General features: G+C 42.0%; 3 protein-coding genes across 24 annotated transcripts in view; 2 read left to right on the top strand and 1 right to left on the bottom strand.

The window, feature by feature from the left end:
- The window catches only part of UPF3A (UPF3A regulator of nonsense mediated mRNA decay), a 52,104-nt gene extending 34,717 nt beyond the window's left edge, over positions 1–17,387 (top strand). For 6 of the 21 annotated variants that reach the window (XR_013355396.1, XR_013355392.1, XR_013355383.1 and 3 more), the window contains 2 exons: positions 6,412–6,493; positions 15,830–16,210. The gene's annotated coding sequence lies outside the window, so the exon portion shown is untranslated. Of the gene's footprint in view, positions 1–1,528; positions 2,101–2,122; positions 3,328–6,411; positions 6,501–15,829; positions 16,211–17,054 lie in introns of those variants that run through there. The other 15 variants (XR_013355397.1, XR_013355385.1, XR_013355398.1 and 12 more) reach the window with 12 other exon arrangements.
- On the bottom strand, positions 11,391–22,905 carry CHAMP1 (chromosome alignment maintaining phosphoprotein 1). 2 transcript variants are annotated; one of them, XM_077854818.1, is made up of 3 exons: positions 22,784–22,905; positions 15,201–15,278; positions 11,391–14,960 (listed from the first exon to the last, which is right to left on the bottom strand). In XM_077854818.1, exon 3 carries the CDS (start codon positions 14,904–14,906, stop codon positions 12,432–12,434), a length of 2,475 nt encoding a protein of 824 aa, XP_077710944.1. In that variant the 5' UTR covers positions 14,907–14,960; positions 15,201–15,278; positions 22,784–22,905; the 3' UTR covers positions 11,391–12,431. The 2 variants fall into 2 exon arrangements, with proteins under 2 accessions (XP_077710944.1, XP_077710943.1); XM_077854817.1 differs by lacking the exon at positions 15,201–15,278.
- On the top strand, positions 18,100–18,554 carry LOC144287643 (large ribosomal subunit protein eL33). The gene has a single exon (XM_077854832.1). The coding sequence runs from the start codon at positions 18,163–18,165 to the stop codon at positions 18,493–18,495; it is 333 nt and encodes a 110-aa protein (XP_077710958.1). The 5' UTR covers positions 18,100–18,162; the 3' UTR covers positions 18,496–18,554.
- Positions 22,906–23,167: the final 262 nt, after the last annotated feature.

The following is a 23,167-nucleotide window of genomic DNA, read 5'->3' as shown; positions in this document are numbered from 1 at the left end:
TAAGTAGATGAAGAGACAATTATGGTTCACTGACATAAGGGCTGAAGTGTACACAGGAAATATAGGTATTTCCTGACTTTTTAAAGTCATCTTCCCAGGGACACTGATCTATTTGGGAGTAATAAAATTTGGGATCCCTTGCCCCTGGCAACAGGAAGCCAAAGCTCAACACCCCATGACCCTGGTTTGGGAATGATGCAGAGGTGAGGCACAATGTGGAGCCACTGAAGGCAGCAGCATGTGGTGGCACTGGTGATAATGGCACCCAGTGGCAGGGCCTGGTGCAGCTTCCTGCACTCCACCCTGTCCATTGGTTCTGAGCCTCATCTCATTCTCTCTTCACGTTCATTCTCTGAGCTACTTATGATCCTTCCAATAATTTCCCTTTTCTGCTTAAGTCAGCTAGGATCAATTATCTGTTACTTAAAACCAAGAACTCCACAGGAAAACAGATAAATAGGGAGGGAGTTAGAGGCAACAGTAACAAGGAAATCTGGGGGAAGAAGTTACACTGGCTTGAGTACAAGTACCATTAGTATCCAGGAATAAGAATCTGGCAGCCTATACCCTATGGTGGTAATCATCTGTGGTCACCTGGAATCAACTATCCACTGGTTCAGGTTTGTGGAAATCACATTGCTACCACCATGGAACAATGTAAAAGGCGAAAGGAGTGCAAGATATGGTATGGGGTGGCGATTTCTAGCAGCACTGAATTGGAATGTAAACCAAACAAAACCTCTAAATTCTTAAAACCTAGAAACTGGGAGTTGCTATGCAAGTGGTAAAATTGTTGTATGGTCACATGGTGAAAATAGCCACAAAATATGAAAGTTGGTTCAATAATATAGAAAGAGTGGCCTCTGTGCCAGAATAGAGGTATTTAGGAGTCTTTGACAGACTGGCAACACACCAGGCTGTCCCAACACCCACACCCCACTGATGCTCTCATGCCCTTCCCTCCCCAGGGAAGCAGATTCTCTCAGGCTCCTCCTAACCCACCAATGTTATCAGACCTGAAATACAGGTCGATGCTGGGAAGACTCGGCTTCCACAAAAGAACAGAGTCCTTTACCTGTCAGCAAAGATGAAGGGAAAAAATGGAGGAATGGGTTCTGAGTGTAGGAGTCTAGAGAATAAAATAGGCTGATTTTATGAATAATGTATTGGTTTAAACAAAGGGGAGGTTCTACTTGCTGATACAACTGGTTGGTAGGAGCCTGTATTCAGTAGTGGCCAAATGAGGTTGAAATATCCAAAATTCTTATCACACTTGAAGTGAGCTCTGGATTGGGCTGGGAAACAGCCCAGGAGGTGGCCACATCCTAGTCTTTGGAGCCTGTGAAGGTTACCCTATATGGGGAGGTAAAGGGTTTTGTAGACATGATTAAATTCATTAAATTCAGGGTCTGACATGGGGAGATTCTCCTGGGATGTGCAGGTAAGGGAAACAGGGAAGGGTTTCACCCCCAGTGAAAAAAATGAATAAATTCTCATGAGTAAATAAAATTTCATATTTTGTGTTCAGAAGAGAAGGTGACATGCAGACACCATCACAAGCCAAGGAAGCCTGTGGCCCCCACGAGCTGGAGGAGGCCAAAAACAGATGGTTCCCCAGGGTCTCCTGTGGGAGCAAACCTTGCCGACACTGGCCTCCGTAATTGTAACAAGAGTAAATTTCTGTGCTTTTAAGCCACTAAACTTGTGGTCATTTGTCACAGCAGCCATAGGAAACTACCGTAGGCACCCTGGGTTTAATGGGAAAGGAGGACCCAGGAGTTTAGTGGCAAAGCCGAGAGAAGCTGACTGTAGCAGGCAGAAGGGCCAGGTGGCAATCAGAATGGCCTTCCTCCGGATGACTCTGGGGGTGACTGGTTACCAAGTGCCTGGGGCAGGAAAGGGTAAACTGCCTGCTAGATTCCTGCCTGCTTGGCATAATCAAACCCTACGTCAGGTCCTGTAAATATAGGCCTGATTTGAGCAGCGCTAAGAGATACCTGGCCCTTCAACCAGTTTCTAGACTAGAATGGTTTCACAGACCAGAGATCCTCAGCTGTCCAGGAGGATAGCTACACTCAAGGAACCCTGTGAGAACAAGTCTATTCTGTGACTTTTTCTGTAGGCATTTACTGCAGGTTGGCAAAGACCCACAAGCTCGACAGTTGGCAAGACTGCGCCTTTGTCAGGGTATGGAACCTGCAAGACTCCAGCTCACTGACGCTCTGTGAGCAACTGTGGAGTTGACAGTCTCAAGTAGAGGACACAGGGGACCAGCATGGGTGTCAGCAGTGCGGGGTGGTTTAGGGATGGCACTGCTGTGACCCTGAGTCATCTGAGATGACCCGTGCTTTGGGACCATCCAAGCTTTCCTGGGTGCTCCTTTCTGTGTCCAGCACCTGCATGCTGCCTCCACTGCCATCTGCTTGTGCCCTTGTATCCTAATGTGCCTTTCCCTACATCCCTACTTGTTGGAGGGTACAGCATCTCCAGCCCCATGCAGGCCTTCTGACCCCACAAGGCTCCCAGGCTCCACCCTCACCTCAGGCTGTGAGCCAGCTGCTCTAGACCAGTCTTCTCAGTGCCCTGACTGCCCGGGCCTCCCTGAGAAACTCACTCTTCACTTGAGAACAACTTAGTGTTCACTCAGCCTCTCTATTACCACTCTCTGCCTTTGAATACCACAGAAGCTGGCTGCTATATTCATTTCCTATCCCCAAACCTAAAGCTGGTTCTGACACACAGTGGGCACTTTCAAAGGAGTGAACAAATCCATGCATCCTTCATTGGTTCCACTCTGGGACCCTCCTAGGATAGAGCAAGAAATGTCTGACCGAGCCCCCAGACAGGAGGTCACGTGGCTGCATCACAGTTCTGCTGGGGGCTGGTGCAAACCCACAGCTTGTAGGAGTTCAGCCAAGTGGGGCAGCCCCTGGGCTCCCTCACATCCACCAGCCAGGCCTCTAGAGCCAGGAATATGGGCTTTCTTTAAAGAGTGAGGAAAGAGCAGCCATGGGAGCCTGAGACCACTGGAAATGCTGCAGGCCCCCCCAGAGTGTTCCCCCGCCACTGCTACCACACTTGCCCTGCTGCTTCTTGTTCAGCTGGAAATCTGTGTGGATGTTCCTCACCTCTCTTGGGAGAGTTGTTCTAGGTGGAGAGAAAACTGTGACTTCCAGATAAGCTGTCCAGAGAAGCAGACACATGCCTTCTGGCACAGTAGTTTCCCACTGTGGGGGCCCATCACTGGTAGTCTGCTACAGCACCTGAATTGACAATATCCCTCTGTGAATTAAAAACAGCAGCATATTCACAAGCTGGTTGAAGCTGGTAAGGATCCATTTCACTACTCTCTCCACTTTTATGAATGTTTAAAATTTTTAGTAATAAAGTGTTTAAAAATTCATCTCAGATGGGGATTTTTTCCCACTTGGTTCATATGTTGACAGATTAATTGAATGAATTCTTAGTACTGATACAATAAGATGATGCTGGACAGTTCTATTCTAGTGTTTCATTTTCATTGTTCTAATTGCTGAGATCATGTTGATGTAGTAGGGACCAGAGGGGTCTTGTAATAGAAATACTACCTAATTCTTTAAGTTTCTTTCAAATTATAGGCCAAATGTTCAACGTATCTATAATCAAATATTACTTGTAAGGGTTTTATCATTTGATAACTCTTTCAATCTTACTGAAAACAAAGACCCAACTTTTAAAAGGGTTTGCTATTCAGTTGGACTCATTCATCTTCTGTCTCTGGGAAGCAGACACAAAAAGCTCGCAACTCATTGTCATGAAGAGGTAGGCCAGGGCACCTGGGTGGCTCAGTGATTGAGCATCTGCCTTTGGCTCAGGTCATGGTCCCAGGGTCCCAGGACCGAGTCCCACATCGGGCTCCCCACAGGGACCCTGCTTCTCTCTCTGCCTGTGTCTCTCATGAATAAATAAAATCTCAAAAAAAAAAAAAAAAAAAAGAGGTAGGCCATAAAATCTTAATCTTTCACTATTACTTGCCCCACCAGTGGTCAAAATTCTCATTAGCCCGATTCAATCAGAGCATGAGGTAACAATGACATCCGGTATTTATGAATTACATTCAGTGTGCCAGTAACTTTACTAAGTGCTGTCTTACTCCACAAAAACCTTATGAGGTAAGTCCTACAAGTAAGCCCCATTTTGCACATGAGGATAATAGCTTGTTCAAATTCACATTCAGGCATGCACACACATACACAACAAGGGAGGCAGGTACAAATGTGGGTTTGACTTCACAGCCCAAGCTCTCAACCACTGTGCTCATCATCCCCAGTAGGAAAGTAGGTGTGTGCTCATCAAGCATTAAAGTTGTAATGTCCAAGAAGGTGGGTCCTTAGCTTTGCTGGTGCCTCACCTCACTTTTGGTGATGGCCAGGTGGTGGAAGTCCTTGCATGGAGAGGGAGCCTGTCTTCTAGTCTTAAACAGATCATAGGGTAGGAGAGAGGAGGTCATGAGCTCCTTCTGGAGTTCCACAACCACAAATAGTATGCATGGCCAGGGTGGTTTCTGTGCTCACCACTCTTGCTTTTTTTTCTCACCAGCTTTTTTTCTCACAGCATCCTGTTCCAAGCAAAGTGCTCTCTGCCCCCAGCTTCACAGGAGCAAACAAGACTGTATGGAAGAGGGTAGACTTTCCTTTTTTTTTTTTTTTAAAGATTTTATTTATTCATAGAGACAGAGAGACAGAGAGAGAGAGAGAGAGAGGCAGAGACACAGGCAGAGGGAGAAGCAGGCATCATACAGAGAGCCTGACGTGGGACTCGATCCAGGGTCTCCAGGATCATGCCCTGGGCTGCAGGCGGTGCTAAACCGCTGCGCCACCAGGGCTGCCCGAGGGTTGACTTTCCATTGTCACTTACATTCCATAAAGGAACTCGGCTGGCCAGCGTCACGTTCCTGGTAGCCTGTGCCTGTTTGTGGAAAGGCCATTCACTCATATAATCAGCCAGTGTGTACTGAGTGCGTACAATGTGCTGGGCACTCTGGAGCCAGGAGACCATGTTAGTTCCCACCTGCCACCCTCTGCTGGCTGTGAACCTTCGGTGGTCATTCAGCAGCGCCAACTCTGCCTGGCAGAAGAGAAAAGCCCCCTTTCCACCAGCATAGCCTTCTGGGGGCCTGGGCTGCCCCTCCTTCTCCCTCCTATAAGGAGGGCTCATGGTCCTCAGTCCAGTTCTTTTTTGCTAAGGTGGGAAGTCTCCATCTCATCCACTAGATGAGACATTCTGCTATTTGTTTTGTATATGCCCTGTAGCTTATAGGGCATACGGAATGTAGTTTTTTCCTCATTCCTATATTTGTTTCTTTTGCATGTAGTTTATTTTTTTAAGTGAAATGTTTGAATTCCTTCTTAATTCCCTTTTGCCTGTTATCTCTGGCAATTTTGTGATTACCATGGGGATCAACATCCTAAAGTTATTCTAATTTGAATTTATAGCAGCACAACTTCTATAGCAGAAAAACTCTCCTTCACAACTCCATCCCCTCGCCCCTTTGGGTTGTTGATGCCACAGAATTACATCTTTATACCTGTGTGTCCCAAAACATAAAGTAATAATTTTTAAAAATGTGTTAGTCTCGAGAAGCCTGGTGGCTCAGTGGGTTAAGTGTCTGCCTTCGACTCAGGTCATGATCTCAAGGTTCTGGGATTGAGTCCTGCATCGGGCTCCCTGCTGAGCCCTGCTTCTCTCTCTGCCTGCTGCTCCCCTCATTTGTGCTCTCTCTCTGACAAATCAATGAAACATTTTAAAAAAACCCAAATAAATGCATTAGTCTCCTAAGTAATGTAGAAAACAAATTTTGGAGTTAAAAGCCAAGTTACAAATACTAGTTTTATAGTAGTCATTTTTCCTTTATATGTGTTAATCTTTTAAATCATTTAGCTAGGGACGCCTGGGTGGCTCAGTGGTTGAGCATCTGCCTTTGGCTCAGGTCATGATCCTGGGGTCCTGGGATTGAGTTCCATGTCAGGCTTCCTGCAGGAAGCCTGCTTCTCCCTCTGCCTCTGTCTGCTTCTGTGTGTGTGTGTCTCATGAATAAATACAATCTTTTAAAAAAATCACTTAGCTAAGAAAAAAGTACAGTTACAAACCATAGTTACAATAATACTAGCTTTTATAATTGCCCATATATTTACCTTTATGAAGATATTCATTTCTCCATATTGGCTTTGAGGTAATGTCTAGTGTCTATTCATGTCCCCCTACAGGACTCCATTGAGCATTTACTGAGGGGGTACAACTGGAGGTCACAGAATCACTCAGCTTTTTATTCTGGAAATGTCTTGATTTCTCCCTCACTTTTGAAGGACAGTTTTGCCAGATATTGAATTCTTGGTTAACAGGGTTTGTTTTTTTTTTTTTTTTTTCTTTTAGCACTCTTAATGCATTGATCCAGTGTCTTCTGGCCTACAAATTTTGATAAGAAATCTGCACATATTCTCATGGAGGATCCCTTGTATGTGGTAATTTTCTTCTCTGTTATTGCTTTCAAGATTTGTTCTTTGGCTTTTAAATGTTTGATTATAATGTGTCTCAGGGTGGGTCTCTTGAGTTCATACTACTTGGAGTTTGTTGAACTTCTTGGATATTTATATTCATATATTTCCTCAAGTTTGGAAAGTTTTCAGCCATTTATTTCTTCAGATATTCACTCCTCCCCTTTCTCTCTTCCTTCTCTGGGATGCCCACAATGTGTATGTTGGTCTACTTGGTAATGTCCTACATGTCTCAGGTTCTGCTCACTTTTCTTCAATCCTTTTTCTTTCTGTTCCTCAATCTGGATAATTTCCATTGTCCTATCTTCAAATTCATGAATTCCGCTCTGCCTCTGAATCCCCCTGGTGAATTTTTCATTTAGTTGTGGTATTCACAGCTCCAGAAGTTTTTAGGTTTTCAGTATCCTTGTTAGTATTTCCATTTTGTCCATACATCCTTTTCTTGACTTTCTCCACCTTTCTTTAGTCCTTTGAGAATCTTTAGGACCATTGTTTTAGAGTCTTTGTCTAGTATATCTGCCATTAAATCTTTCTCACAGATTCTGCTGAATTATTTTCCTTTGAATGGGTCTTTGTCTTGTAATATTTTGTGAAACACTGGACATTTGAATCTAAAATATGTAACTGTGGAAATCAGTCTCCTCCTTCCCCAGGTTTTGTTATTTTTTGTTGTTTTCATTTTATTATTGTAGGTTCTGTGCTGAGATCAGCCTGAGGTATAAACAATGTCTTATGTCTCTTCTGAGACTTTCCTTTGGCATTCATAGCCACTTTCTAATTTTCCCTGTACATGGCAGCTGTTTTTTAATGTCCTAATATCTGGCTTCCCAGAGGAAAAGCAAAACTGAGGCTGGGGTGGGGGTAGGGTAGTAGTGGTGGCGGTGGTGGTGGGGAGTCCTGCCCTTTAAATCTCCTGAAAGTCATTTCAGCTGGAGGGAGAAGGGATTGCAACAATGAGGGAGATGCAACCAGAATAGCTGCTTGCCTCTTTGATCAAAATTAGGAATCAGCAAAGTGCAGATCCCCAACATTTGGAAGACAGGGTCCTTTTTATCCACCCTAGCTCCTGCATGTTGTGCGCAAGATGCTCACATGGCCGAGGGTGGGGATGGGTGCCACTGTGTGAAGAGCTAACATTTACTGTCCAAGCCTTCCCCTGCGAGTTGCAAGCTTTCAAGAGACTGAAGTTCCAAGGTTACATCAGAGAGGTTCTCCAGTGCAACTGTTGTCTACCTGGGGAACAGATTCCTGGTGCTTCCTACTCTTATCTTCCCAGAATTCTCACTTCTTGACTGCCTTTGATTTGCTATTTTCCTAGGTAGAGGCTAGTGGCTTTCAGTTAGTCTCTTCCACTGTAATAGCTCTTACCCCACAGGCCAGGGAACCCATGTGGGGATACTGCCAGTTATGGAACATAGCTACTATAATTATATACTTTCCAAGCTGGGGCAATAACCACAGGACGGTTTATGGGCCCACAGAGCCAGCTGAGACAGCCCTGAGCTGACACTGTGGAAACCTGACCTGCATGAGCCCCTGCTTGGAATGGAGGGCCCACAGGGACACTTGGGGTCTCCTGAGATCACTCCAGTCCAGTCCATGTCCAGGTATCCCTGAGGGTCTATTTCCTCTCCTCAGCTCACAGTTGTCCTGCTCCAAAGCCATCAGTCCCTTGGGTGAAGGTTAGGAGAAAGGCTAACTATAAAGTTTTGGCAGTGTACTTGGGCCCTTGCTCAAGGGGACCAGGACTCCCCTGCATCCAAAGGGTTCTGGGTTTGTACACTAGCTCAAGTCTGGGAACTGACTGAAGGGCCAGGGTTCTCTGTTTTTGATTCAAATACGACTTTTGTTCACTTGACTTACAACTAACTCTTCCAATTATACAAATCAAGAATTTACTAGGCTTCTATGTATTTCATCTAGTCTTCTTATTGGTCCATGGCAAGCATTTGCAAGAGATCAGCTAGTGATAGAAGCAAGTTAATTAACATTATGCTCAAGCCAACTAAGCCACTAATTGGTCAGGATCAAAAGTGTTGAAATGTATTTATTATTCTATCCCACATTTTTTTTAGTTTTAGTCTGGAGAACTTGTAATGTAAACATAGCATTCCTGCACTGAGTCAACAGTAAAAGAGGCCCAATTCATTTGTATAGGGTTTTCTCTTCTTTCTCCAATTCACTTAAAAAAAATTTTTTTAAAGATTTTATTTATTCATAAGAGATACACAGAGAGACATAAGCAGAAGACGCAGACTCCCTGCAAGGAGCCTGATGTGGGGACTTGATCCCAGAACCCCAGGATCATGACCTGAGCCAAAGGCAGATGCTCAACCACTAAGCCACCCAGATGCCCCATTCTTTCTTGTTCATAAAAAAGTTTGGGAAGAGTAGCCCTAGGTGGAGAGAATTGTGCTAAGCTTGCTTAGTGAGTAGCAGTTGTATGTGTGTTTTTAAGACTTGTCTATTTGAATGCTGTATGTTGGCAAATTGAACTCCAAAAAAAAAAAAAAAAAAAAGACTTGTCTATTTGAGACAGAGAGAGATTCAGCAGAGGGGAGGGGCACAGGGAGAGGGAGAAGCAGACTCCGACTTCCCCAGAGCAGGAAGCCCAATGCAGGACTTGATTCCAGGATCCTGAGATCATGACCTGAGCTGAAAGCCGAGGCTTAACCAACTGAGCCACCCAGGCATCCCAGGGTGGCAGTTTAATAGGAAACAGGGAGCACTTTCTTGGGGGGAAGAAACAACAATGAGCAGAGTGGGGTTTGAAGGTTGCTTGAGTAAGGTCTGGTTTGTCAACAGAAGACCTTAGTAACTGGACCTTAAATGTGCAACATAAAATCAGTCTTGTGGAGACCTTATTTCAGTGTGTAAAGGGTGAATGTGAATTGACACTGAATTCCCACACTCTAAGCAGTCTACTGTACTAATAGATTTACACAGTGATGAGGGCCTAGACCAGTAAGGTGGCAACAGATGTATTGCTGAAGAAACCTGTCTTGCAATAAGCCAAGCAGAGGAACCAAAACCCCAAATTTCAAGCCCAGGTCTGGTCCCAATTGTCAGGCCTTACGACTGTGGCAGTTTAAATGGCAAAGGAGATTTAGGTTTGCTAATCAGCTGACTTTACAATAGGAAAATCATCTTAGATTATCTGGGTGGCCTAGTGTAAACACATGGAAGATGCTAGGTGCTAGGAAGGGCACCATGAGCTGATAGAAAATGCAAAGCAAAGGGAATGGATGCTCTTCTAGTGCCTCCCTGCTGACACCCTGGCTTTGGCCCAGTGAACTATAGAAATTTAAGAAAACAAATTTATGTTCTAAGCATCTGAATTTCATGTAGCTTGTCGCTTGCTTAGATCCAACATGGTAAGCATCCTTCTATGTCTTCATTCAAGCCCATGGGGTATAGTAATTACTTAAAAAAAAAAAATCTTAAAAAACAAAACAAGCAGTATCTGCTAAAGACATCCCAGTTCACAAGGGGTAGTAGAAGGGGAAATGGAGGGGGATAGGGTGACTGGGTGACGGGCACTGAGGAGGGCACTTGACAGGATGAGCACTGGGTGTTATACTGTATGTTGGCAAATCGGACTTCAATAAAAAAAAAAGAAAAAAGAAAAAAAAAGACATCCCAGTTCAGTTAAGAGTCCAATTAATGAAAAGGAAGTAGGTCACCTAAAATATAGTGGTTATCAGGTCCATGAATGTTGAGTGAAAGATGGTACATATTTCTTATAATTTTCTAATTTTCTCATATTTATAGAATTTCTCATATTATAGAAAATCATTGGACTGAGTTTATTTAAAATAGTTATAATTACATAGGAAAGTAAGAAAATGAAAATGTAGACAGGGTCACAATGACTAGAGGCATGTGACTGTACAGGAAGCAAATTGCCAAGGTTTAAAAAAAAAAAAAAGTATTAGGTTATCCTGATCTGAGACATAAAAGAAAAAAAAAAAAGTAGAAAGCCACAAATGAAGTGAGGCCAAGAACACAGTGGCTTAAACAAAGGCCAAAACTATTTGTGCATCTTCAGCATATCCTGAAGCATATCCTGATATACATATCCTCTGTATTATGAAAAAACCCACATGAGATGGCAAGTCAGGGGATGTAGTTGGCTCCACCTTGAGTAAAGATCTAGGAAGGGTTCTGTGAGAAGCGTGCACCAAAAGTGTAAAGTCCTAAGGAAATAATGTCACACATAACACAGCTGGTTTGAGACTGCAGGCTTCAAAACGGTTTCTGCATGCTCCACACCTTTGTATGTTCGTCATAATTTTAATCAAGCCAGCATTGATGAGAACAGGACTGTCTTATCCAAGGAACCCTACCTGTCCTACTTGCTGGCCTAGAAGGAAATGCCAGCACTGGAAGCTTGTTCTGAAGGGACCCAAAATAAACTGACGACAGCTTAACTACTCACCCAGGTGGTGAGACCTGGAGCCTGTAAGTTCTTCCCAGTATTCTATAAACACTAAGTCTTCTCAATTCGCATATTACTTTGGAGGTTATGAAAAAAAGTGCTCACTGTTCAAAAATGTCTAGGAACAGCTTAAATAAACGTAGTCTCTCAACCCTTGGGTGCACAGGAGAATCCTTACGGCACTAAATGCTTCACACTGTTTACACAAGTCCACCAGGTTGTGGATCTTCCACAAGGAACACTGCCAAGTGTGGCATTTCCTTCACTTACCTGACCACAGAACTGAGAAAACCTAGCTTTAGGAAATGCTGCTCCAGATAGGAAAATTAGCATGCTGAGAACAGGGGGAACAAGAAAGAATAATGGAATCTGGGTGTCATACAATGAAAATTACACAAAAGAATACACACACATGAGGATGCTGCTGACATGATAGCCTTTGCTTTTAATTTGGTTGATACACATTTGACAAAATAGTTTAGAACAAAAATAATCAACAAACAGGCACAAAGTATTTACAGTTAACAACTTTGGAAAACATACAACTGACATACTCTCAAACAGAAATGTCTACTTAAAAAATTTTCTACTGTGAATCTGGAAGACTCTCAGTTCCTACTCATCACCAGGTCTGAAACCCCACAGGTGACGTGTGAGGCGCAGGAGCAGCAAGTGCAGTTCTAACACATTTGGCGGTTAAGGATCATCTATAGGTGTGGGCTCACAGGGAAGAGAAGAACCAGAACTGGGGGTGGGGTGGGGAAGGTGATGTAGAATGGAAGACTCCTCAGAAGGAAACAACTAAGGACAAGACCTAAGTCACACTCATCTTTCCCAGTTTCCTAGAGGAAGCTGCAAACCTTTAAAAACTTACTCTACATCTCTTTTAGCAGAAAATCAGCAACCCTGAGACTCTAATTTTCCATGACGTAAAAGCTAATAAACATCTAGAACTGCTCAAGATTTATAAATAACTTCATATGATCAAATAGGAACTTCAAAATAACTTTTATGATCTGAAAATACATTTAAGAGAAAATTTCTGAAATTTTTCATACCTAATTCTTAAACATTCCAACTAATAATTTCCATTGTCTGGAGTTAGTTCCACAAAAAAAAGATACAGACACTTTGATTAGATGTTTCAAATTGAGTACAACTTGCTATTGATTGTTAAGTGGACCACCTACATTTTCATATTATTCAAATATATTTAAAAGGAATTAGAGAAATTTTATCCATCTGGAATACAGTTATGAATTTATTGACTTACAAGATAGTCACATAAACAGAGACCATGAAAAAAAGAACCAAATGCTTATTCTCTGTAACACTACTGAGACAATTAAACACAATACACCATACACATCAACATCTACTGATCCAACTATGCTATTAACTATGCTTTACAGTTTCAACAAACAACTTTGTAGATCATATATCCACACCATGTGTAAAAATCAAATTTGCTGCTCCTCCAGTGGCTGTTCAAGAGCTTCCATTAGCTTTTTATTTGCTTCTTCATTATGCCGGCTTTGACAGTGAGTTAAATGTTTTTTAAAGCCTCTTGGGAAATTTGATTCAAAATTACAACGTGGACATTTAAGTAAACTCTGCCCATGGGCTGCTACATGATTTTTAAGGAGAGATTCCAAAAGAAAAGCCTTTCCACAAATTGTACATTTGTAAGGGCTATGAACATTATGTTTATTAACCAAATGATGCAAAACTGCACCTTTTTTCATAGCTCGACAGCAACAAATTTTGCAATAATACTTTCCTTTTCCACGCTTCATATACTTTGCAATCTCTTCTTCAGAGATAAAAGCCTCTTTCTCTTCAGTAAATTGTAACACATTTTTGGACTGCTCTGGATTAGTCATATCCATTTTGTTCTCTTTACTGAAATCAATAGATTCCACATCTACCTGCTCTTGATCACTGCTTGATTCTTGGCCCTTGCTGTCTATCACATCTAAATCTGCTTTTATATACTCACTGCTACTAAGCTCAGCATCTGAGTTCTCTTGGTTGTCTTTCTTGAGCTTTTTTGAGGAAGGAAATAAAGTGTCTTCTAAGAGTTTTTTAGGTGTAGCTAGTAGTTCTTCTTGAACCAAAATATCACACTTTTGATCATCTATGGCATCTGTCTGTAGTTCATCACCAAGCTCAACTGCCTTCTGAGACTCTGAGAAGATAGCAGATTTGGGAAGTTCAGGGAAAAGGGCATGTTTCCGGGGCTCTGGAAAAAGAGCACGTTTTCGTGGTTCAGGAGAAGCTGGAGGGGCTGTTTTGGTGGGCTCAGAAAACAAGGCAGGTTTTCTAGGTTCAGTATCAAGAGAGAGAACAGGCTTCCAGATATCGGAACCTGCTTTAGGGGACTCAGATGGTCCAGAAGGTTTCCGGGTCTCGGGGAAGACAGGTTTTTGAGGTTCAATAAAAAAGGAAGACTTCCAAAGGTCAGGGGAACCACCACGGGAACTCTTCTGGGACTCGGAAAAATCAAGTGAAGCAGGAGAAGTTTTTCGCTGATCAGAAGAAAGCTTCCAAAGCTCTGGAGACCCTGAAGGTTTTCTGAGCTCTGGAGATCCTGCTGGACTGCGGATCTCTGGGGACAATGGTGGGCCTGGTTTGCGAAGTTCAGGAGACAAGGGAGGTCCTGCTTTACGAAGCTCAGGGGACACTGAGGGAACTGTCTTCCAATGTTCAGGTGACAAGGTGGGAGCTGTCTTTCGGAGTTCTGGTGGGCCAGACTTCCACGCCTCAGGAGACGCAGGGGGAGACTTCCAGGAACCAGGTGAAACCGATGAAGACTTCCAGGATGCGGGGGACACAGAGGAAGTTGGTTTCCATGGTCCAGGTGAGATAGAAGGAATTGGCTTCCAAGGACCAGGAGACACAGATGGAGCAGGTTTAGCTGGCTTCCAAGGTCCTGATGATGCTGAAGGACTAGATTTCCAAGACCTCGGGGACCCAGGTGGCCCTGGCTTCCAAGAACCTGGTGACACAGCTGGGGCTGGTCTCCTGGGCTCTGGAGAGACAGCAGGGAATGGCTTCCAAGGTTCAGGAGATTCCGATGGGGATGGCTTCCTTGGCTCAGGGGAGATAGTCCGGGCTGGCTTCCGAGACTCTGGAGATGCAGTTGGGGATGGACCCCAAGGTTCTGGAGAAGCAGCTAAAACTGGTGACTCTGGAGATGAGCCTGAAGGTGGCCCCAATGTTTCTGTGAAATGGGAGTGTTTTTGAGGTTTAGGATTAACAAGAGTGGCCTTTACTGGCTCAGGAGATATAGGACCAAGTTTCTGCGGTTCTGGAGAAGGAACAGGGACTGGTTTCTGAGATTCAGAAACGAAAGGGACTGATTTTGGAAGTTCAGGAGAAGAAACAGAGGCAGATTTTGGAGGCTCAGGAGAAGGAAGAGAGGGTGTCTGTGGCTCAGGAGAAACAACAGGGCCAGGCTTCTGAGGCTCTAGGGAAGTGAGAGGTGTAGGTTTTGGTGATTCTGGAGACAAAATCGGGCCAAGTTTCTGTGTCTCTATGGAAAGAGCAGGTATAGGTTTTGGGAGTTCTGCTGAATTTGAGGACATTTTCTGGTGCTCAGGAAGTGGAGGGCTTTTCCCAGGATCTGTTTCTTTGCTTACTGGATTTTTTGGTTTCTCATTCCACTTCTCTGGGCCTGCATGTTTGGATGTAATGTGATAGTACACATTAGAGTACATCTTGCTGGTGAAGAAGCACTTATGGCAGTGAAACAGCTTTGCACTTTTCTGGTAAAAAATCATTTTACCTAACCCACCAGCATCCATTTCATCACAAAATTCTGGATGGATGGTACCCATGTGGATTTGCACATTTTCATAATCTGTGCCTCGAAAACTGCAGTGGTCACACTCCAAACGTGATGATGGTTTACGGACTTCCTGGAATACTTCCATTTCTCTCTCTGTCACAACACACACGATTATATTCTTTAAAAACTTTCAACAGTGCTGCAACAAAGTAGAAATTAATTATTTTCAGGGAACCTAATTTTGAATAAAGTGCTGTTCTCTGTCCATTCTAAACCTGCATAATTTTAAGTCTCATATGGCATGTACATTTATCAGATAATACCTTAATAGAGATTTTGAAGAGAAAAGAGAGAATGAACTAATTTTTAATCTTCCTAACACTATGACTCAGTATTACTTTTATTTGCAGATGAAGAAATAGGTTCAGAGGTGCCTTACCCCAGTAATAGGACTGCCAGTGACCCAACCTTGATCCCAGAATCACCTAGCACATGCCTTACAGCCTGACTGTGAAATCTGGAATGAACAAGCAGTCAACATATAAAGCTGAGCCAACATCAAAATTAAAGCTAGGCAGTTTAAGGCTGAGCATGAAACTAGATCCACTTCAGAAATACTTTAACTAAAATTATGAAAAGATGGCTTTTAAAAAATATCAAATTATTCTGTAATGTTTTATCCAACCTAATATAAAGTATTTCATTCATTCATTTCATAAATGAATTATTTTTTTGTGCCCTACTTTTCTAGGGTTTAAAGGGTGTCTTAAAAAAAAAAAAAGAGGTGTCTTGTACTATGGTGGTTACATTAGGTGCAAAACCAACTGTGAACGTAGAGAAGGCTGTCAAGGAAAGATGCTCAAGCATTGATCCTGAATGATGTAAAGGAGTTTGCCTAGCAAAGGGCAATTCAGAGAGATGACTAACCCTTAAGGCAGGAACTTGCTTGTCAGTAATTATGACTTTTTAAAAGTTTAAGCAAGTCTTCTAGGGTGGTAAAAAGTAACAGGAACTTATAGCTAAAAATGGGATATTAAACACACTGCTCTGCAACTTGTTTTCATTTAGGGAAGAGAAGATGCTTCAGGAGAAAGAAGACCAGCTCCTGAGGCTTCACGGTGAGAAGTGGAGTTTCAGTGATTCTAGAAACCAAAGAAGGCCAAGTTTCTGTGTTTCTACCTAGAGTTCTGTTTCTACTTATACAGAGAGCAAGCACTAAATCTTCTTGTGCATATCTTGAGTATGAGGGTATTTCTGAAGAGAAGATTCCTAGAAGTGAATTACCTGAGCCAAAGGTGATTTACATTTATTTCATATTATTTCGAGATTTCACAGAAGTCTCGAAAAGTTACAATACTATTATGTACCAATCAACAAGTGTATATACCGTGGACAATTCCCCAACTCCCTCACCAATACTGAGTATTATTAAACTTCTAATCTTTGCCACTTCTTGGGTGAAAATTGGGAGTCTCAGCATTATTTTAAGGTGCTTTACTTTAATAAGAAAGAGTGAAAATTTCCCTTGTTAGCCCTGTGTATTTCTTTTGTAGGATGTGCCTTCTCCTTTTAATTATTTGTAAATAGTATGCATAAAAGAAATCAGCTCTTTTATTGAAAATATTTTCAAAAAAAAAAAAAAAATAAAAAAATAAAAAAAAATAAAAAAAAAAGAAAATATTTTCATAGTTTATCATGTCTCTTGACTTTATGGTATGTATATGTATATATATGTGCGCTTTTCCACACACAACTGGTTTATGGAAAAATTAAAAACTTAAAGGTGTCTTCCTTACGATTGTTATAAATTATGCTTTCCTATTCCGATACTTTTTAAAGCAGTCAATACTTTTTTACTATGATTTTGTGGATTTCATTCTTTTTACATTTGTACTTTTTTGAGGGAGGGAAAAGGACAGAAGGAGAGAGAGAACCTTAAGCAGGCTCCATGCCCAGGGTGAGACAGCCCAACATGGGGCTCGATCTCACGACCTTGGGATCAAGACCTGAGCGAAAACCAAGAGTCAGACACTTAACCAACTGAGCCACCCAGGCACCCCCTTACATTTATATATATATATATATATATATATTTTTACATTTATAGTTTTACTTTATCTGGTAAAAGGAGGGAGATAGGGATTCAGCCTATTTTTTCATCCCAAACAGACAATTCAGTGGTCTCTGCAACCCTTTTCCTCACTGATATGTAATGTTCCATTTTGCATTTACTAAATTTTGTGTTGATAAATCCATTCTGGATTCTAGTCTTTCTTTTTAAAATTTTTTTTAGGCAATCTCTATCTTCAAAACAGGGCTCGAACTCACAACCCTGAAATCAAGAATCACATGCTCTTCCAACTGAGCCAGCCAGGCATCCCTGGACTCTTCTATTCTCTACCATTTCCATCTTGTATGCTCTTCTCAGCATGTGAACTCAACAGCTGCCAAAACAGATTCTGTAACACAGTTGATGAGTTTATCCAAGTGGATCACAAAGTCTTTTCTCATTAAATTATGTCCTATCCTTTTTTTTTTTTTTTTTTTTTTTTTTTTAAGGAAGGCGAGATTTACATTTGTGTCCAGGAAGTCAGAAGCCCCTTTGGGCTTCCTTTTTTTTTTTTTTAAGATTTTATTTATTTATTCATGAGACGGGGGTGGGGGGCGGAAGGCAGCGGGGAGCAGACACAGGCAGAGGGAGAAGCAGGCTCCATACAGGGAGCCTGATGTGGAACTTGATCCCAGAACCCTGTAAAGGATCTATACCTTAAAAACGATAGAACTCTTCTGAAAGAAATTGAGGAAGACACAAAGAGATGGAAAAATATTCCATGCTCATGGATTGTGTAAGAATGAATATTGTGAAAATGTCAATGTTACCCAGGGCAATTTATACGTTTAATGCAGTCCCTATCAAAATACCATGGACTTTCTTCAGAGAGTTAGAACAAATTATTTTAAGATTTTGTGGAATCAGAAAAGACCCCGAATAGCCAGGGGAATTTTAAAAAACAAAACCATAGCTGGGGGCCTCACAATGCCAGATTTCAGGTTGTACTACAAAGCTGTGGTCATCAAGACAGTCTGGTACTGGCACAAAAACAACACATAGATCAATGGAACAGAATAGAGAACCCAGAAGTGGACCCTCAACTTTATGGTCAATGAATATTCGACAAAGGAGGAAAGACTATCCACTGGAAGAAAGACAGTCTCTTCAGTAAATGGTGCTGGGAAAACTGGACATCCACATGCAGAAAAATGAAACTAGACCACTCTCTTGCACCATACACAAAGATAAACTCAAAATGGATGAAAGATCTAAATGTGAGGCCTCTCTCTTTCCGCCATCTTGGAGCCTGTGGAGGCCTGCTGGGACCAGGACTCCTAAAGCGACGACTATGTCTGGAAGGCTTTGGTCCAAGGCCATTTTTGCCGGCTATAAACGGGGTCTCCGGAACCAGAGGGAGCACACAGCTCTACTTAAGATCGAAGGTGTTTATGCTCGAGATGAAACTGAGTTCTATCTCGGCAAGCGATGTGCTTATGTCTACAAAGCAAAGAACAACACAGTAACTCCTGGTGGCAAACCAAACAAAACCAGAGTAATCTGGGGAAAAGTAACTCGTGCTCATGGAAACAGCGGCATGGTTCGTGCCAAATTCCGAAGCAACCTTCCTGCGAAAGCCATTGGCCACAGAATCCGCGTGATGCTGTACCCCTCAAGGATTTAAACTTATGAAAAGTAAATAAATAAAGGTGTAGATTAAAAAAAAAAAAAAAAAAAAAAAAAGATCTAAATGTGAGATAAGATTCCATCAAAATCCTAGAGGAGAACACAGGCAACACCCTTTTTGAACTCGGCCACAGTAACTTCTTGCAAGATACATCCACGAAGGCAAAAGAAACAAAAGCAAAAATGAACTATTGGGACTTCATCAAGATAAGAAGCTTTCGCACAGCAAAGGATATAGTCAACAAAACTAAAAGACAACCTACAGAATGAGAGAAGATATTTGCAAATGATGTATCAATAAAGGGCTAGTTTCAAGATCTATAAAAAACTTATTAAACTCAACACCAAAGAAACAAACAATCCAATCACGAAATGTGCAAGAGACATGAACAGAAATCTCAGAGGAAAACATAGACATGGCCAACATGCACATGAGAAAATGTTCTGCATCACTTGCCATCAGGGAAATACGAATCAAAACCACGAGATACCACCTCACACCAGTGAGAATGGGGAAAATTAACAAGGCAGGAAACCACAAATGTTGGAGAGGATGTGGAGAAAGGGGAACCCTCCTACACTGTTGGGGGGAATGTGAACTGATGCAGCCACTCTGGAAAACTGTGTGGAGGTTCCTCAAAGAGTTAAAAATAGATCTGCCCTACGACCCAGCAACTGCCCTGCTGGGGATTTACCCCAAAGATTCAGATGCAATGAAACGCTGGGACACCTGCACCCCAATGTTTATAGCAGTGATGTCCACAATAGCCAAACTGTGGAAGGGGTCTCGGTGTCCATCGAAAGATGAATGGATAAAGAAGATGTGGTCTATGTATACAGTGGAATATTCCTCAGCCATTAGAAACCACAAATACCCACCATTTGCTTCAATGTGGATGGAACTGGAGGGTATTATGCTGAGTGAAGTAAGTCAATCGGAGAAGGACAAACAGTGTATGTTCTCATTCATTTGGGGAATATAAATAATAGTGAAAGGGAATATAAGGGAAGGGAGAAGAAATGTGTGGGAAATATCAGAAAGGGAGACAGAACATAAAGACTCCTAACTCTGGGAAACGAACTAGGGGTGGTGGAAGGGGAGGAGGGCAGGGGGTGGGGGTTACTGGGTGGCGGGCATTGAGGGGGGCACTTGACAGGATGAGCACTGGGTGTTATTCTGTATGTTGGCAAATTGAACACCAATAAAAAATGAATTTATTATTACAAAAAAATAAAGATTTTATTTATTTATTCATGAGAGACGGGGGGAGGGGGCAGCGGGGGAGCAGACACAGGCAGAGGGAGAAGCAGGCTCCATACAGGGAGCCTGATGTGGAACTTGATCCCAGAACCCTGGGATCATGCCCTGGGGATAAAGGCAGGTGCTAAACCGCTGAGCCACCCTGGCATCCCTTCCTATCCTTTACGAAAAGTATCAGCTACCACCAAGAGCATTTAATGTGCTCTGTGCTAATAGTAATTACAGGGTCAAAATGTATTCCTTCCAGGTTACTGCTCCTCAAACTACAATACAGATTAGAGATACTTATTTATAGTAAGAGGATCCCCTTTAATAATTTCAGAAACAATAACTTAAAAAACTGTACAATATTTCTAATTTTGAGAACTTTTCTTGAAGATGTTATTGCCTACAACACTGTTTTCTATCACCTATATTACCGGTTTATTATTTGCATTTGGGGGTAGCACCTATAAAAAGGTGACAAGACAGTTGAGGAAACAAACGAGTGCTTTTCAGAAAGTATTAGCTCCTTCAGGAGCTTCAGGAGCTGCAACTATCCTGGCTTTCAGAAAATTGTTTTTAGGGCTCTATGGGCTGACTAAAAATAGAATATAATCACTGAATACTGAATAAAAAAAATCTCTGAAACTTGCAAACATAATGAAGATAACATGTAGAAAGAATGTGCAGGTTAACGATCCACCTAAAACCCAGTGTCTCATAAAAGTGTAAGAATGTTATAAGAAAAGGCAGCGATTTCTCAATAACCGCATCTGGCCTAAATGGCCACAATCAACAGTCAAGGGATGTTCATAAGGGGGACATTACATATTAAAAACCATCACTATAGTATAATAAACCCTAAGTTGCATATATATGACACAGAGGTTAAGACCTCAGGCTTGTTGGGTTTGAGTGAGTCCTGGTTCCAGTATATGGCTTTTGTTAGGTTGCTGAACTTACGTTTCAGGTTCCTGGACGGATGTTAATATTTTGTAGCATATTTAGAACAGTATCTCATGGTGAACTGTCGGTGTCAGCTATGATTATTATACTAGAAACTACAAGGGCATCCTCTAACCAATAGTTCAGTTTCTGGTAAGTAAATATTGCCCAATGACCTTGCTAAAGTTATGGCTGACCAGCACGCAGTATCTCATCTGAAATATACTCAAGTCCTATTTATGACAGGAAGATAGACTTTGTACTTTCACAACTTGCGTTTCTTAAACTTAAACTGTTAACTATGAAACTTTTCCCATCTTCTCAAGAAACTAGTGTAGAGTAGGAGAAAGTATCTTACTCAGTAACCTCTCTATTGTCTTTGCCTAATTTACAGTCCTATCAACAAAACAACTTTCATTTCCTGTATGTTAACTCATCAACTTTTTACCAATACTAGTTCATAAAATAGAGGTTATCAAGAAGCCCAATAAGTGTATAATACAGGAATCAGATTATGAACTTTAAGAATAAAGCATTTTGTTCTCTTCCTACAGAAATTACTGAGCACACTATTCTGTCATTAGGAAAGTTTTAAAAAAATGCTTCCATGGCATGCCTGGGTGGCTCAGTTGGTTAGGAGCCTGAGCCCACCTTTGGCTCAGGTTGTTATCCCAGTGTCCTGGGATGGAGCCCTATACCGGCTTCCTGCTCAGTGGGGAGTCTACTTCTCCCTCTGCCCTCCCCCCACTCATGCTCTCACTCTCTTGCTAATAAATAAATCTAAGGGAAAAAAATGTTTCTGGCAAACTTACCAAATAAAAAAGAAAATAAAACCACATCTCATAAATTGACATCTCTAACATTAGTGCAACAACTGGAGAACCACACCCCCTGTTCCCATTCCTATGAAAGAATTGTGGTTCCTTTCCTTTCTTTTTTTTTTTTTTTAAAAAGATTTTATTTATTTATTCATGAGAGACACAGAGAGAGAGAGTGAGAGGCAGAGACACAGGCAGAGGAAGAAGCAGGCTCCATGCAAGGAGCCTGATGTGGGACTTGATCCCAGGACTCCAGGATCACATCCTGGGCCAAAGGCAGGCACTAAACCGCTGAGCCACCCAGGGATTCCCCTTGTGGTTGCTTTCTATAGGCAAAACTCTACCACTATTTCTGCTTACTTCTACTTTCCATTGGCTGTATCTCTGTTTCTTGCCTCTCTGGAAATTTTACACTAACCCTACATTTTATTGCTGCTTCTGTAAATTAGTTTATCTTTTTTTTTTTTTTAAAGATTTACTTATTTATGAATGATAGACACACACACACACAAAGAGAGAGAGATAGACAGAGAGAGAGAGAGAGGCAGAGACACAGGAGGAGGGAGAAGCAGGCTCTATGCCTGGAGCCCGACCTGGTCAAAGGCAGGCGCTAAACCGCTGAGCCACCCAGGGATCCCCAATTTTAGTTTATCTTTGATGAATACCACTTGCCCTAATTCCTGCTGCTTTTGCCTCCAAGTGGCCCCCAGCCACCTCAGCTTGGATTCCTTTTGTCCTTAACTGCTGCATGTTAAATCATCAGCTCTCTCACCCTCCATGGAGTGCCAATCAGTTCCTCACCGATCCTGCTCCCTCTCAATCTGTGTTAATTCCGATGGCTCCCTAGACTTGGGTGTTTCCCATCTCCCTCACCTGCCCCTCTCTATTTCTTCCTCTTCTTACCATCAACTCTTCTGGCCAGTCTCAAAGTGTCTATTTCCCAGCCTCATTATTAGACCCTAGTAACCCCTTACTCAAAAAAATTTTTTAATGAATTGTTTAAAATTCACTTCTCAAACCCCAAACTCTGTCATATATATGCATACCTGTCACATCTTCATGCATCATTATGTATGCACATATGTGCTTTTGTAGATTTTCCTTAGGTGTAAGCACTTCTCAAAAATGTTCACATCTTAAACATACTCTCCTAATTGTTATAAAGCAAACAAAAACAATATGCAAAGTAAAGCTGGTAAAATAACACTATAAATCCAGGCCAATTCCCTTTAGAGCAGGGAAGAAATAAAGACCAACAATACTTTCTCTGGTAGACTTACCAGTTTATCTTCCTAGAAGCCTTGAAAGTATGTCTTCAAAGGGCAAGCAAGTCTACATGGCTTCTGAGTTAATTATAGAAAATAGTTTGTAGTACATGAAGAACAAAGATGAGAAGATGGACCTGGAAAAAAAGAATAAAGGAACTGTAATCAAAACTACATTTCTGTGATAATCTATGCAAAAGAACTCTGCCTATTTCTCTTGCTGACCTGCTCCCTGCCAACAGTGACTGGGGTCAATCCACTTGCTTTAATGAAATAATACCAAAGATAACCATGGATACTACCAATGACACCACCCACATCTTATTCCATTTTAAAATCCAGGACCGAATCCTGAACCCTTGTCTATAACCACAGCAAATTCATCGTCTCACTTCAGCT

The sequence above is a fragment of the Canis aureus genome, chromosome 17, assembly GCF_053574225.1.
Source record: "Canis aureus isolate CA01 chromosome 17, VMU_Caureus_v.1.0, whole genome shotgun sequence".
Taxonomy (NCBI): Eukaryota; Metazoa; Chordata; class Mammalia; order Carnivora; family Canidae; genus Canis; species Canis aureus.
The sequence above is the reverse complement of the archived record's forward strand: the minus strand, read 5'-3'. Positions and strand labels throughout refer to the sequence as shown.